At 35.3% G+C, this 14,380-nt stretch overlaps 1 protein-coding gene across 1 annotated transcript; it reads left to right on the plus strand.

Annotated features, from left to right (window-relative positions):
- Positions 1 to 872: 872 nt before the first annotated feature.
- Positions 873 to 7,667, plus strand: LOC127873908 (phosphatidylinositol-glycan biosynthesis class F protein-like). Its single transcript, XM_052418019.1, has 5 exons — positions 873 to 1,167; positions 2,757 to 2,842; positions 4,494 to 4,610; positions 4,980 to 5,088; positions 6,227 to 7,667. Exons 1-5 carry the CDS (start codon positions 901 to 903, stop codon positions 6,341 to 6,343), a joined length of 696 nt encoding a protein of 231 aa, XP_052273979.1. The 5' UTR covers positions 873 to 900; the 3' UTR covers positions 6,344 to 7,667.
- Positions 7,668 to 14,380: the final 6,713 nt, after the last annotated feature.

Here is a 14,380-nt window from a genome sequence, read left to right on the forward strand (position 1 = left end):
TAGTGAAGGGGATTGACATCAACATGATTATATACTATTTTATAGAACAAAATGAGTCTAGCTTGTTGTCTTCTTGATTGCAAGGTATTCCAATTCAAATCCTTAATTATATTTGTGACCGTGCCCGGTGTCTTGCTGTAATTATTCGTTACAAATCTGGCAGCTTGACGCTGAACATTTTCAATTTTATCAATATCTTTCTGATGGTAAGGGTCCCACACACTAGAGCAATATTCCAAGGATGGTCTAACAATGCTGTTATATGCCGCTGCCTTAGTTTCCATTTTAGAAGAATGAATGTTTCGTTTTAAGAATCCTAAGCTCTGGCTTGCTTTACTACTAATTTTATTTACGTGAGGTGACCAGTTTAAAGTTGAGCTTACTCACGTTAAAGTTCCTACTAAAATTAGTATTTTCGATGGCTAATCACCAACATAAATAAAAATTATTTATAAAATTTATTAAAACTATTTACCATTCACTGATAAAGTAATAAACATTTCATTAGGATATATTATCATGTTTAAACAACAATATGGAACAGGCTATCTGACTTTTGCATGCTTCAATAGCAATAATAAATTATTTAACAATCACATCTGTCTCATCAACATTTCTTAACAACAACACCTTGCATGTTGTGGTCTGTGCAACAAACCGTGACGACCTGTCAAAACAATATTCTCACTAAATGCAAACTATTCGAACTTTTTTACCTTGTTACAAAAGCAATTGGGTTGGTGACGTATCCATGTGCCTCCTTGATTTCGTTTAAAGGACTAGAGATAAGGCGATAACTTACCGTTATTTTGACACGTGTAATCTTTATTTACAGTTTTGACAGTAACGCGGAAGTGACGTAGAGGAACAAAACCAATTCTTCCTCTTGGGATTTCCAACATGGCGGCGCCCATGTTAACAAATACTGCAACTTCTAAAAAATCTTTAAAATATGCATTATTTTCAAATTTTCTGGTCGTTTTACTTATTGCTATCGTTACTCTTACACTTATTCACAATAAATCTGGAGTTGACATAATTAGTTCTCCATTGTTGGTTACAAAATGTCTATCTGTTTGGTTTATTTTTGTACATTTGGTTTTAAATTTCACCTTCCATTCACCAATTAAAGAGATGCAGAAATATAAACCAAGTATTCTTTTAAAGGTAATTACAATCATAAATGGATGTGAATATTTCACATAAACATGTCATCAATTAGTTGTACAGGCTCATGCCAGAGCAATTGAAAATGTAGCTGTGGATAGGGTGGTGGTAGTGAACTAATGAATTGGAATTATTTGCCAGTGTCAGGTTAAAATTCCTGGGGCAAGGTATTTTTTAGCTCGGCTGTTTTCGGAGAAAATCCGAGGTATTATCATAGCCAGCTCGTCGTGTCGTCCGCCATCCGCGTCGTGCTAAAACCTTAACATTTTGTCAAGGTTTTGAACATTGGCTATAAAATCAAAGTGCTTCAACCTACAACTTTGAAACTTCATATGTAGCTGCACCTTGATAAGTTCAACACGCCTCAACCATATTTGGGTCATTAGGTCAAAGGTCAAGGTCACTGTGACCTTTAAAAAAATAAATTCAGACAAGCTTTCAATTATTAAAAAATGCACGCGCAGCCAAGCGTTGGCACCTGTTATGCGGTGCTCTTGTTTAAGATAAGTAAGCACATTTGTCTAGTCAATTACCATTGTGACATAACTATAGAATCTTTCTTAGTTCGGAAGTTTATATATTTTGGGTTATTATAAATGCTTATCATTTATTAATAAATCTGGTTTAGTATTATCATTTGAACTTTATTTGCAATTAAAAAAGTGTGTAAATAGTAATTTCTGAAATAGGTTTAATAAGACATGTGTTTAAATATGAATAAGCATTAACCTTTGGGTCAACTTCTTTCAACAGGAGCCAGAAGTTCAAAGTTACTTGCTGTCTGTATAAACTGGCTGCTGTTTCTTGCCTTTGCACACTTCACAATCTCAGATCATAAAAGGATTCAAACTTACTGGTTCTGATGCTACAGTTAATTAATGTTATAAATTGTTTTGGTTAAATTGTTTATTTGAGCTTGCTTGATGGGATCAAAAGCTTTTGGCTTATTATGGCTTTATTGGTCATTGTCGGCTCACGTACTACTTAAATGTACCCCGTGCATCTTAAGTATAATTCTAAGGCTAAATTGGTCTTAGTGGACTAATTTTTTCAAATTTATTCTGTTCATATTTATGTCGATATTTTGTTAAATGAACTATATATTAACGAAATTCCTACAAAAAAAGGATGTTGAGACAGGTTTTGTTCAAAGAGAATTTTGTGTCGTATTTCGTAGCGCATTTTACGGCATCAGATTTTGGGTGGGAATACACATTGTGTACAGTTCATATTGGCCGGGTACGTGTTAGTATATTTTCTGCGCCTGGGGTACATTTATGTATACTTAAGAGTACCCAGGGTACATTTAAGCAGTTATTGAGGCAATCTTCATACCATTTCCAGGGTAGATCCAGTACATGGTGTCTAAAGAGCAAAACATTGAAGAAGTTCCCACAAAGGGGATCAAAATCAGGACCGTCTCATCGTTTAGGCTAAGCAGACAACATATAGCTACCGTCGACCATAATTTATTCTTTTTCATATATTCCAAAACTATTTATGAAAGTATATCCTTATTATGATGGAAACACGTCTAAATAAAGAATGGTCTCTAAATCTCAATTTCGTACTGTTGCCTATATTTTCAGACACTTGGCAGAGGTTTGATAGTTTCCTCAGTTGGTGTAGTCCTGTTCCATTGCCTTGCTGTCTTGTTTGGGGCACCATTCTTTGAGTGAGTTTAGAAGGAAAACAACACTTAGTTGGTTTACAAATATTATGTATCAATTATGTTTTTTTATATTTAGGCATATTGTCCCGTCAGTCTAGTTGCAGAGCTTCTCCTGTTTTAACTCTTTACCACTTAGATGTATTTTGACGCATTTGTAGTCCCATAGAAAGTTAAATTTAATTAACGACCTTTCCTACAAGAATCAAGTTTTAAAGGCTTGACGCTTCATTTCCAACCCTTAGATACTGATGAGCAGCAAACAACAACAGACTGCGAGTTACTTGCAGGATGTTCTGGTTTTATGCTGTTTGCAATAACCATTTTTACATTGCTTCTGAGTGGGAAAGGGTTAATGTTTTTGCTTAATTAGAATTTGCCATATTGAAATTCTGCTCGTATTTGATAGACATTGAAATGAATATTTACAATCTTTTTTATGGTATCATTAAAAGATAGTTAATTACTTAATATTTAACATTTCTAGTTCATATTTATGTGTTGGTCATATATACTTGTTTTCATAAAGTAAACATATCCATCTATGATATAGGAACATAAAATACTTAGCCTGAAACATTTTTAGCTCGACTATTATATATGAAATATATATAGTGGAGCTATCCTACTCACCCCGGTGTTGGCGTTAGCGTTCCCGTTAGCGTGCAAATGTTAAAGTTTGCATACTACCCAAAATATTTCCTATGTCCTTTGACATATTGCTTTCATATTTTGCATACTTTTTTACCAACATGATCCCAATCTATAAACAAGAGCAGACAACTGTATCAAGCATTTTGACAGAATTATGGCCCCTTTTATACATTATACTTAGATATTTGAACATTTTGCTTAAATTGCCATAACTTCTTTATTTATAATCACATTTGATTCATACTTTGACAAAACAACACTTACCTGACATACCACAATGCACTCCACCCAAACCATCCCCCATGCCCCACCCCAGAATCCCCCCCCCCCAAAAAAAAAAGGGTTTTCCTTATTTTTGAAAGATCATCTATTTAATGACCACACACCCACATTATACCCCCCCCCCCCTACCTTCCCATGATGGCTTACTTTATACTGTCAAGCACTCAAATAGTCGAGCGCGCTGTCCTCTGACAGCTCTTGTTAATGTTTATGATTTTAATACTCTATTTTATGTCATTACTGGTTGCCCCCGCCTTTTTTGCTTCATCTTATTATCCCCACCAAAGTCGGAGGGATATAGAATTGGCTTTGTCCGTCTGTCATTCCGTCAGTCTGTCACAAAACTTTGCATGGCTCTTTCTCAGAAACTATATTAGATATCAACATGAAACTTCATGGGTGTATTAGATATCAATGAGAAGTGCCATGCACATGAACAATAACCCTAAACTTTCATAAATAAGAATAATTGCCCTTGTTGTTTTTTATTGTGTAACTTTTCAGGGCTATATCAATTAGGAGAATTGCAATGCATAAGACAATAACCCTACACCGTAACACATATTTTTTTTTTAGGATTATACCATATATCAATGGGTTTGCACCCATCCATTAACAAACTTTATTTGGCAGGGGATATCAATTCAACAAATTTTCTTGTTCATCTGATAAAGTGGACCTAGTGTACAATTACTTAACACCGAGTTTCATATCATTTCAGTAAAACAGCAGAGACATTCCACTTTGCAATGCTGTTAGCATCAACAACTGTTCTACCAGCAGTAGTGCATTTGGGACCATCCATAGAAGTATGGATAAAAGTGTTCATTTTTCAGAGGTAATTGTATATAAATGCACAATAAATATTGATTTTGTTCCCCTTTGGAAATATATTATTTTTAAATATATTTTCTGCATGATGTCTCATGGAATTGCCAATTGTGATCCACAAGTGTACACATGTTGTAAGTGGATTCAATTGCAATTACAACCTACCGTTATGTTGTGCTTAAACTTAATTATATAACTTCCTAGAATGTTCATGGTTGATACACAGCAAAGTGTTGATCTAGGTTGACTTATGTACCTTTGTTATTAGGTTACAATGTTTGGTATTGTAATTTTGTTATACTTGTTATGTAAGTGATTTAATAAGGTATACCTGGTGCATGAACAAGTCTTACTACATGTTTGTATTTTGCCCCAGTCTGGACACAGTGCAGGAGATAGCAGTGTTCTACTCGGTGGTGTGCAGCCTACTAGGGTCATGGTGTGGTGCAGCCCCTATACCTCTTGACTGGGACAGACCTTGGCAGGTACACACTGCTGACCATCATTGAACTCCTTAACTACTTACTGTGAAATGTTCTTTAAACTTCTGTTCATATTACTGGTAGTAAAAATACTAAATTACCGGTGTTAATGCCTTGTAAAAACAATGAAGCATATGTTTATATTTAGACTGGTGATCTATAGAGAAATATCAGTGCCTTAAAACTGGTAATTCACGGTATAAAACAGTGAAATAAAAGAGTTAAAAAAGTAAATAGCATCAATAATTTTTAGTGTTTCTCTGCCTTATGATGGCATTATTTTGATGTCATGATGTTCCTTATTCCCACGAATTTTTTTAGGGTATTGCTTTAACATTGTAAACTTACATTTGAAAAGTGTACAATAAAACGAAAATAAGTTGGCTTTAGTAGATTATAGATTTATTCACTTGTTATCATAGAATAATAAATATTTTATTTTTGGCTGTACCAGTTGTGAAAGATTAATTGATTTTATCACATACAAATTAAAGTCAATAATCTAATGAAACAAAATAATATCCTCTATGCATACTTGGTTCTGTCTTATAAGAAAAATATACGACTACAATTTTTATTGTATGAAAATTGTAGTTTATGATTAGTTCTGTTTTTGAAATAAATTACATTCAAAAGAAGTGATTACAAATATTGATAATTAGTGATTTAAAGTACCCGTTATAATAGATAATTGTACTTAAAGTATTTATAACTTCTTTTAACAGGTTTTTGGAAGTTTCAATATCCATTAGAAATTTGGGTATAAGATGTCAGTTGTGACTTTGAAACCATTTATAAATAAATTGACACGAATAATGCGAAAATGGGTCTTAAGCCATGTTCGGGCAAGGAGCTACCCTGTCTGCAATGAGACCATGAAACCTTGCGTATCTTTATAGGGGACTGCATAGCTGACCAGACTGAGCGATCGCTCAGAAAGGCCTGACCAGGCTGTACGGATACACAGGCTTTTCTTAAGCTACTCTGGGCGCATATGACTTAAGACCCATTTTGCTTTTTAAAGAATTTGAATCCGAGGGGATTGTGAGTTGAATAATAAAAATATAAAACAGGATAAATCCCCTTAGTGTCAGTATTTAAAACTACTGTGCAGCTTTTTGTATTTTTTGGTCTGTTTTAGGCTTGGCCTATCACCTGTGTGCTGGGAGCAATACTGGGTCACTGTGCTGGACTGCTGATGGCTACCCTGTATCTATGGCAACAGTGGTACCGTGGAAACAAGTCTAAACTAGTCTAGGCAGGGGAATCTCATTGTGTTCAATATCAAGACATTTTTATAAAACGCACAAATTATTGTGTAAGTTGCTTTTGGCAACCTAGTATGACAACACAATAAAAATGCTAATTTCTTGAAATGAAGAATGTATATACACTTCACCACCGTTATTTCGAAGTCGTCGGGACCGTTAAAAAACTTCAGATTAATGATAATACAAAATAAACATTTGACAGAAGACTTCTTTGATTCTGTTAAAATGAAACGTTGTGGAATTCGCATGGTTCGGTTACATGCTACTATTAATATTATTTTTACTTAAAAATCGTAAACTAGTCAGATAGCAATATATTCCTACATGTAACAAACAAAGGAATAAAACGATTCTTTTTCTTCTTTTTATTTTTCTCTTATTACAGCGCATATAAAATATAATGAATAGCACAAATTACCGGGCCCTTTTCCAGATTGCTCGACATTTGGTTGGGAAAATAGTAACGTGGTTGACTTGTTTGTATCAGACATTTTGTAATGATTTTTGTTAAAAAAGGTAGAGTTCATATATTCTGCATTTCATTTGACCATATTTACTCAGACCTAACATGATACTTTTGTTTGTTACTAAAGATTGCAAAAATACATAAATAGTAGTTATCGGCTTTTGACCACATAATAAAATTAACACGCTGGGCGCAGACGACAATGGTGTGAAATTACGCTCAGTGTTTTGCTGTTTTGACTAAGGATAAAAGATTGATAATAAGGTGTGAATTATAGTGTTGGGACTGACAGAATCACTTTGACTTAACGATTTTTTCCTTTTAATTAAGTTCGGATTAACAATGAAATTTTACATTTAACAAAGAAGAAAAAAAATCGGGACCCGAAAAATACTTCGATACATGTATAACGATGACTTCGGATTATCGGTGTTAGAAATAACGGTGTTGAAGCGTAGATGCAGAATATATTAACCCTTTACCACTTAGATATATATTTTGATGTGTGTTGTAGTCCCTAAGAAAGTAAAATTGAATTAAGACCATTCTTACTAGATTCAAGTTTTAAAGGCTTCATTTCCAACCCTTTGATACTTATCAGCAGCAAACAGCATAAAACCTGAACAGACTGTTACTTGCAGGCTGTTATGGTTTTATGTTGTTTGCACGTAGCCTGTTCACTTTGCTTCTGGGTTGGAAAGGGTTAAAGTTATTAGTGCTTTTTTTCCTTACTTATTTGTTCTTATGATTATATTATTAAAAATTCACTATTTTGTATATTCTTATGTATTCTACTTATACAGAGATGGTGAAAAAATAGTTTTATGATTAAAGTGATGTATGAAGCTTTTTGTTATTTGTATAATTTATTATACTATATTTTTATGCCCCTGAAGAAGGGCATATAGTGATCGCACTGTCCGTTTGTTTGTCCGTCTCTTTTGCGTTTAGGTTTCGAAAAATGCTCATAACTTCTCTGTCGGTTCAGATGTAACCTTCATATGCATGTGTATATGGACAAGGCCTTTCCATACTCACAAATTTTGACCCCTTTGACCTTGACCTTGAAATTAGGGTCCACGTTTAGGTTTCGAAAAAGCGTTTTTCAAGGGCATATGTCTTCCAATGGAGATAGCTCTTGTTTAAAGTCCTCAATTACTGAAACCCCTTTTGGCATAACAATGAAGCAATGGGAATACTATTACATAACAACATCGTTTATCTTGTCTTCTTAACATTTAATATTCAATAAATCTGTAACATACAAAGGCACATAAATGAGCATTATGGTCATGTGACTACTAAATCCTTTAACAAAACTATTGGTCAATGCATTTCAATGCAATTTTATACGACAATCTACAATGCTTATAAAATCGAAATAATAAGGAATAGATTTGATAAATTATGCCGTCAAGGTTATTTCCATAAGTGAGCCACATCATGTGAAAAAGGGTCTTATGTCATTTGTGGCCAGCCTAGCTCCAGACCAGCCTGGGCATTCACACAGGCTATTGAGGAGCTACCCTGTCAGCTAGGAGACCACTTTATAGTGACTATATAGCAGACAGGGTAGCTCCTCACCAGACTGTGCCAATGTGAATGCTTGTCTGGAGCTACACTGTCAGCTAGGAGACCACTTTATATCGACTATATAGCAGACAGGGTAGCTCCTCACCAGACTGTCAGCTAGGAGACCACTTTATAGTGACTATATAGCAGACAGGGTAGCTCCTCACCAGACTGTGCCAATGTCAATGCTTGTCTGGAGCTACACTGTCAGCTAGGAGACCACTTTATAGTGACTATATAGCAGACAGGGTAGCTCCTCACCAGACTGTGCTAATGTGCAGGCTTGTATGGACTTACACTGGCCACATATGACATAAGACCTTTTTTCGCATGGCCTTGCTCCAATAATAGTGCAGTGTATTGAACACTTTATTTGTAAATAATGTTGTCATTATTCACAGATAAAGTTTATCTATTTTATTTATTATTTTACAATGGGAAAAAATAATAAATTTGCATATCAACTCAATAAATTTTGATACATAACATGAAAATGGACTAATGAATATGAGTATATACATTTTATATATTCACACATTTAATAATTTTGTGTCATCTGTGCCAAAAAAAAAATCTTGGTGAATTTCAAACATTTGTGCAAAATAACTGTCAGTATAAGTAACCGCATTTTAGAAAGCATCTTATTTTTCCTGTGCAAAATCAACCCCTGTGCAAAATCAACCACCATTTTGTTTAAACACGAAAACAAATAACCCCACATTATTTTCAAAACTGGTTATTCTTTGTTTTATTATAAATATTTTATGAATATTAAACAAATTAAAATGGAATAGAAGAGATGAAAATTCATAATTATTGTCATGCCATTTGGAAGCGTTGATATGTACAATTCACATAATAACTAGTAATAACTAAAGCACCTAATAACGATTCTCAAAAACAGACCAACCCAGTGTCTGTTCTAACATTTCTGTTTGTGTGAACATAACTGACAGAATGCCTTTTAAAATTTAAGTTAATTTTTCAGAAAAAAATGTTTTAAGTCAGGTTTTAAATCTGGATAGTCTGTAGTTTGGATTTTCAAAAATCAGTTTAACCCCAAATGTATAAAATTGGTTGTTCCGTTAATGTTTTCTACATGTTATTTGTGCTGGGTTGTTTCAACCCTTTACCACTAAGATTCGTATTTTGATGCATTTGTAGTCGCTTAGAAAGTTAAATTTAATTAAAAACCTTTCTTACTAGATTAAACTTTGAAAGGCTTCAGTTCAAACCCTAGATGCTGATGAGCAGCAAACAACATAAAACCTGAGCAGACTGCGAGTTACTAGCCGGCTGTTCTGGTTTTATGCTTTTTGCACATAGCCATTTTCACTTTGCTTTTGAGTGGGAAAGGGTTAAAAAATATTGCCATAATAAGCTCTGGATAATAAGTCTTGTTCTGGGAAAACCAGGCTTAATGCATATGTGCAGTGTCATCCCGTATTAGCCTGTGCAGTCCTACAATTTCCACATTAACTGGATTTTTGCTAAAGAGAGACTTCCTTTTAACAAATAAAATAGCATACAAGTGGAAAGTGTGGCGTCTGATTAGTCTGTGCTGGCTGCACAGGCTAACATACCATGGTACTTTAAACACATATGAAGCCCCATATTTCAAGGGCATAGCTTTTAATAGTCCTCACTTGAGATACCTAAGTGCACCAATTTTGAAATGAGATTCAATATATTTTTTTTTATTAACTTTTACTTAACATCTGCAAATCATTTCATTTATTAAGTCTTAATAAAGTTTCTAAAAATGATTTCGCAAGGAAGCAACAGTTTGGCATAATTATTTGCGAGATCTTAATAAAAAACATACTCTTATAAGTCGAAAGTCTAACATTGGACTCCGCTCTCATTTTATTGCTACCATTCAACACAGTCAGATTTCTTTAGGTATGGGTTTGAATGTGTAGTGTTTTTTTTAAATACACTGGTATAAAATACACTTTTAATTGATAACTGATATATTGATGCCTGTCTAATCTACAGCAGTTACTTTTGGTTTAACTGACTAGATGGTGCAATACATAATATAAGTAGATAGTTGGCACATAAAATACATTAAATATACACATAACAAAAGTTAACAAATACATATGTATGCAAATTAATATATGTATAAGCATTAATTATTGATAAGTATTATGCAATAAAATAAATATAAGATGTACGCAACATACAAAGCAAATGAGTACCAAGGCAGGCATTTGTGTCATACAATTGATTCTTGCAGTGTGTGAAAAATACGGTTAAATGCATGTGCGTAAAGTGTTGTCAGAGATCAGCCTGTGCAGTCAGCAGAGTCTAATCAGGGACGAAACTGTTTGCCCGAACTGGATTTTTGCTAAAAAGAGACTTTCTTTAAACGAAAAATATTAAAGCAGAAAGTGTCGTCCCTGATTAGCCTGTGCAGACTGCACAGGCTAATCAGGGGTGACACTGTACGCACATGCATTAACCCCCTTTTTCACAGAGCAAGGCTCAATTGTATTTAATTATTTGTAGAAACAATTTGATCTTGAGGATTTGAATACAAGCCCTCTAACATCGTGTGGTCCCATTGTCATAATTATCAGATCTTGTTATCACATAACTTATACTATAACAAGCTACAGTATCAAAAGAAAAATAACAAGCTACAGCATCAAAAGAAAAATAACAAGCTACAGTATCAAAAGAAAACAAGTGCACAAAGCAAATGAAATAGTTTAAAAAGTACAGAAATGTTCCAAGGGCTCTCCAGGAAGTATGTTCACGATCTGGTTTAGTCCCCAGCTAAGTACTATATAATATTGATCCGGGCTCTGTGAAAAGGTGGTTTAATGCACTGTGTGTGAAGTGTTGTCCCAGGTTAGACTGTGAAGTTCGCACAGGCTAATCAGGGAGGACACTTCGCCTAAACTGGATTTTTGCATTAAGTGGAAAGTGTCATTCCTAATTAGCCTGTGCAGACAGCACATGCCAATCTGGGGCGACGCTTAATGCACATGCATTTAAAACCCTTTTCACAGAGTAAGGCCCCATTATTTTATGTTTTTTCTCGACCAACAATACTGTGCCACTTTAAATATCAAAACAGGTTGATATACCTAATACTAATGTATAAATATAGAACTTTAAGCTACAGCTACTTGAAAAAAAATTTGTTCCTTATATATATACATATATAAGGACAACACAAATTTTAAGTACCTATGCTTTAAGCATATCGATGGTCCCAATTTAAAATGCCGAACTTACAAAAACACAAGTTTTCAGAGAGTCGATGTATTTTTGTTTAACATTTCTTGCACAAAATCAAATAAATATTATTTTAACATTTTTAAAAAGTGTCTCCTGATGGAGCATGTTCGTATGGAATTAATCTGCCGTTAAGTTAATAAATCTGCTGTAAAATGTATCTTCGTCATTTAGACTTGCGTTTGTTATGTTTCGGCAAATTGGACAGCTTATTGTTATAGATTTTGTTCCAATAGAATAAATTATTCCACTGTTTTCCATTAGATATAGCAAAGCAATGCGTGTTTTTCTGTTTTACACAGTGGCACAGAGGTGAAAACCGCAATTCTTCATTTATATTGTGGCTTCAACTTAGTAACTTGTGGGAACAACTTATAAAGTTGAGGGAACAACTTCATAAGTTGTGGCTTCAACTTAATAACTTGTGGACACAACTTTTAAAATAACTTGTGGAAACAACTAAGTACGTTGTTCCCAAAACTTATTAAGTTGTGACCTCTACTTATTAAGTTGTGACCTCTACTTATTAAGTTATTTCTTCAACTTAATAACTTGTCAGAACAACTTATTAAGTTGAGGCCTCAGCTTAGAAACTTGTGGCGACAACTTCATAACATGTTCCCACAACTTATTAGTTGTTGCCTTAACTAAATAACTTGTGGGACCAACTAACTAAGTAGAGACCACTACTTTAAGTTTAACCAATCAGATCAGGCCGTTTCATCTTTTCTGTTTTATCACAATTAGAACAACTTATACTACTCGGGTTCGAGCGCCGATCTGAGCAATATCCCTGTTAGCTATAGATCCCCGGTTTGAGCCCTGTCTGAGCACTTGCCATGTAAGCCATGGATTCCAGATTTGAGCCCCTACCTATCTGAGCAATCGCCAAGTTAGCGACTGGGTTCAGGGTTTGTAGGCCCTGCCTGAGCACTCACCATGTATGCTATGGGCCCCGGGCTCAAATCCTGGTTTAAGTACAATTTAAGTGAACGGACCCTGATCCAAGTCATTGTCTTAGTGCCGGACCCAAAAAATGTGGGATTTATAGCTTACAGGGCTAGTGCTCAGACCAGCGCTCGAACCCGGACACCCATCGCTTGCGAGGAGAGCTCTCATTCCGAAACTCGAAACAAGGAAATGTTGCTTACGGAGCTAGTGCTCATTTCGGCAACCGGTCGTTTGAAAGGCGAGTGCTCAGTATGGTATGTTAGCGACGGCTGTTTGGTTCGAGTCCCTGTGTGAACCCGTAGCTTTCAATGCGAATGCTCAGACTGAGGTTCGCAACCGTGATCATTCCCTTACTGGGCAAGTGGTAAGACACAGGCTTAAACCCGGGATCCATAGCTTTCAGGGCTAGTACTCAGACTGGGGCTCGAACCTGGGACCTGTCACTGTTGGTGCATATTCTCACATCGGAATTCAAGCCGTCACTTATAGGGTAAGTCCTCAAACCAAGGCTCGATATAGAGACTTAAAGCTTTCAGGGCTAGTGCTCGTACTGTGATTGGAATCCAGGGACCGTCGAAAACTTTGGCATCTAGCAAACGCGATGGTTCCGGGGATCGAGTCCCGGTCAGAGCAATTGTTCTTGACAAGAAGGGTCCCGGGTTCGAATCCAAAAAACATGGACCACTATTACGAAGCGAGTGCTTCAGGTCTCGAAACCGGGATCTGACGCTTACTTTGCTAGTGCTCAGACCGTGGATGGAACCCTGAACCTCGTCGTTAACAAGGCAAGTGCTCAGACAGGGGCTCAATCCTGGGATCCATAGCTTACAGATATACTGCTCAAACCGGCGCTCGAACCCGGACACAATAGTACGAGTATAAGGATACTAACTGTGGTAAAACTATAAAAATGAAACAGCCTATCTGATTGGTTAAACTATGCTGTGGTCCAAACTTAGTAAGTTGTTCGCACGTGGTCTCAACTTACCGTAGTTACTTGCGGCCAGAAGTTATTAAGTTGAAGGAACAACTTGCTATGTTGAGGCCTCAACTTAATAAGTTGTAGGAATAAGCTATTAGTTGTGGCCACAAGTTACTCAGTTAAGGCCTCAACATTTTATATTATATTATTTTGAACTTTTTTTGCGCACCTCAATGCTATAAAATGTACATCATTGAATTATTCTATAAGCAATAGTTTGAGTTCTGTCAATTTACCTTAAAAATACATGGCTATATTGATACTTTAATATGTTAATTAGCGCGCAAAATGCCGAAGTTAGATTTTTGTTCAGCTTTGTCATATTGACTTCAATCAATTGCGGTTCGTCATTACATCAAATGACTTTTTTGAGCTGTTGAGATTGTTTAACTAGTTTGTTATCTTTGGGGCATTAATGCGCATTAATTTCCCGCTTTGCACAGTATCAAAATCGTGCAATGCCAAAAAATGTAGGTTCGGCATTTTAAATTGGGACCATCGATATACACTTCCACTGCTTTGGAACAGTTAAAAACTTTTATATGCCTTGGCATGCATACCAATACTATACAGTATCCATGAACATGGTCATAAACTGAAATGTTTGTACTCAAGTATTCAATATAACATTTCTGTATGTAAGTTGAAAACCATTAGCCCTTTACCACTTAGATACGTTTTTCAAGGCATTTGTAGTCCTAACGAAAGTTAAATTTAATTAAAGACCTTTCTTACTAGATTCAAGTTATAATGGTTTCAGTTCCAAACCTTAGATACTGATGAGCAGCAAACAGCATTTGAGTG

The sequence above is a fragment of the Dreissena polymorpha genome, chromosome 3 (genome assembly GCF_020536995.1).
Source record: "Dreissena polymorpha isolate Duluth1 chromosome 3, UMN_Dpol_1.0, whole genome shotgun sequence".
Taxonomy (NCBI): domain Eukaryota; kingdom Metazoa; phylum Mollusca; class Bivalvia; order Myida; family Dreissenidae; genus Dreissena; species Dreissena polymorpha.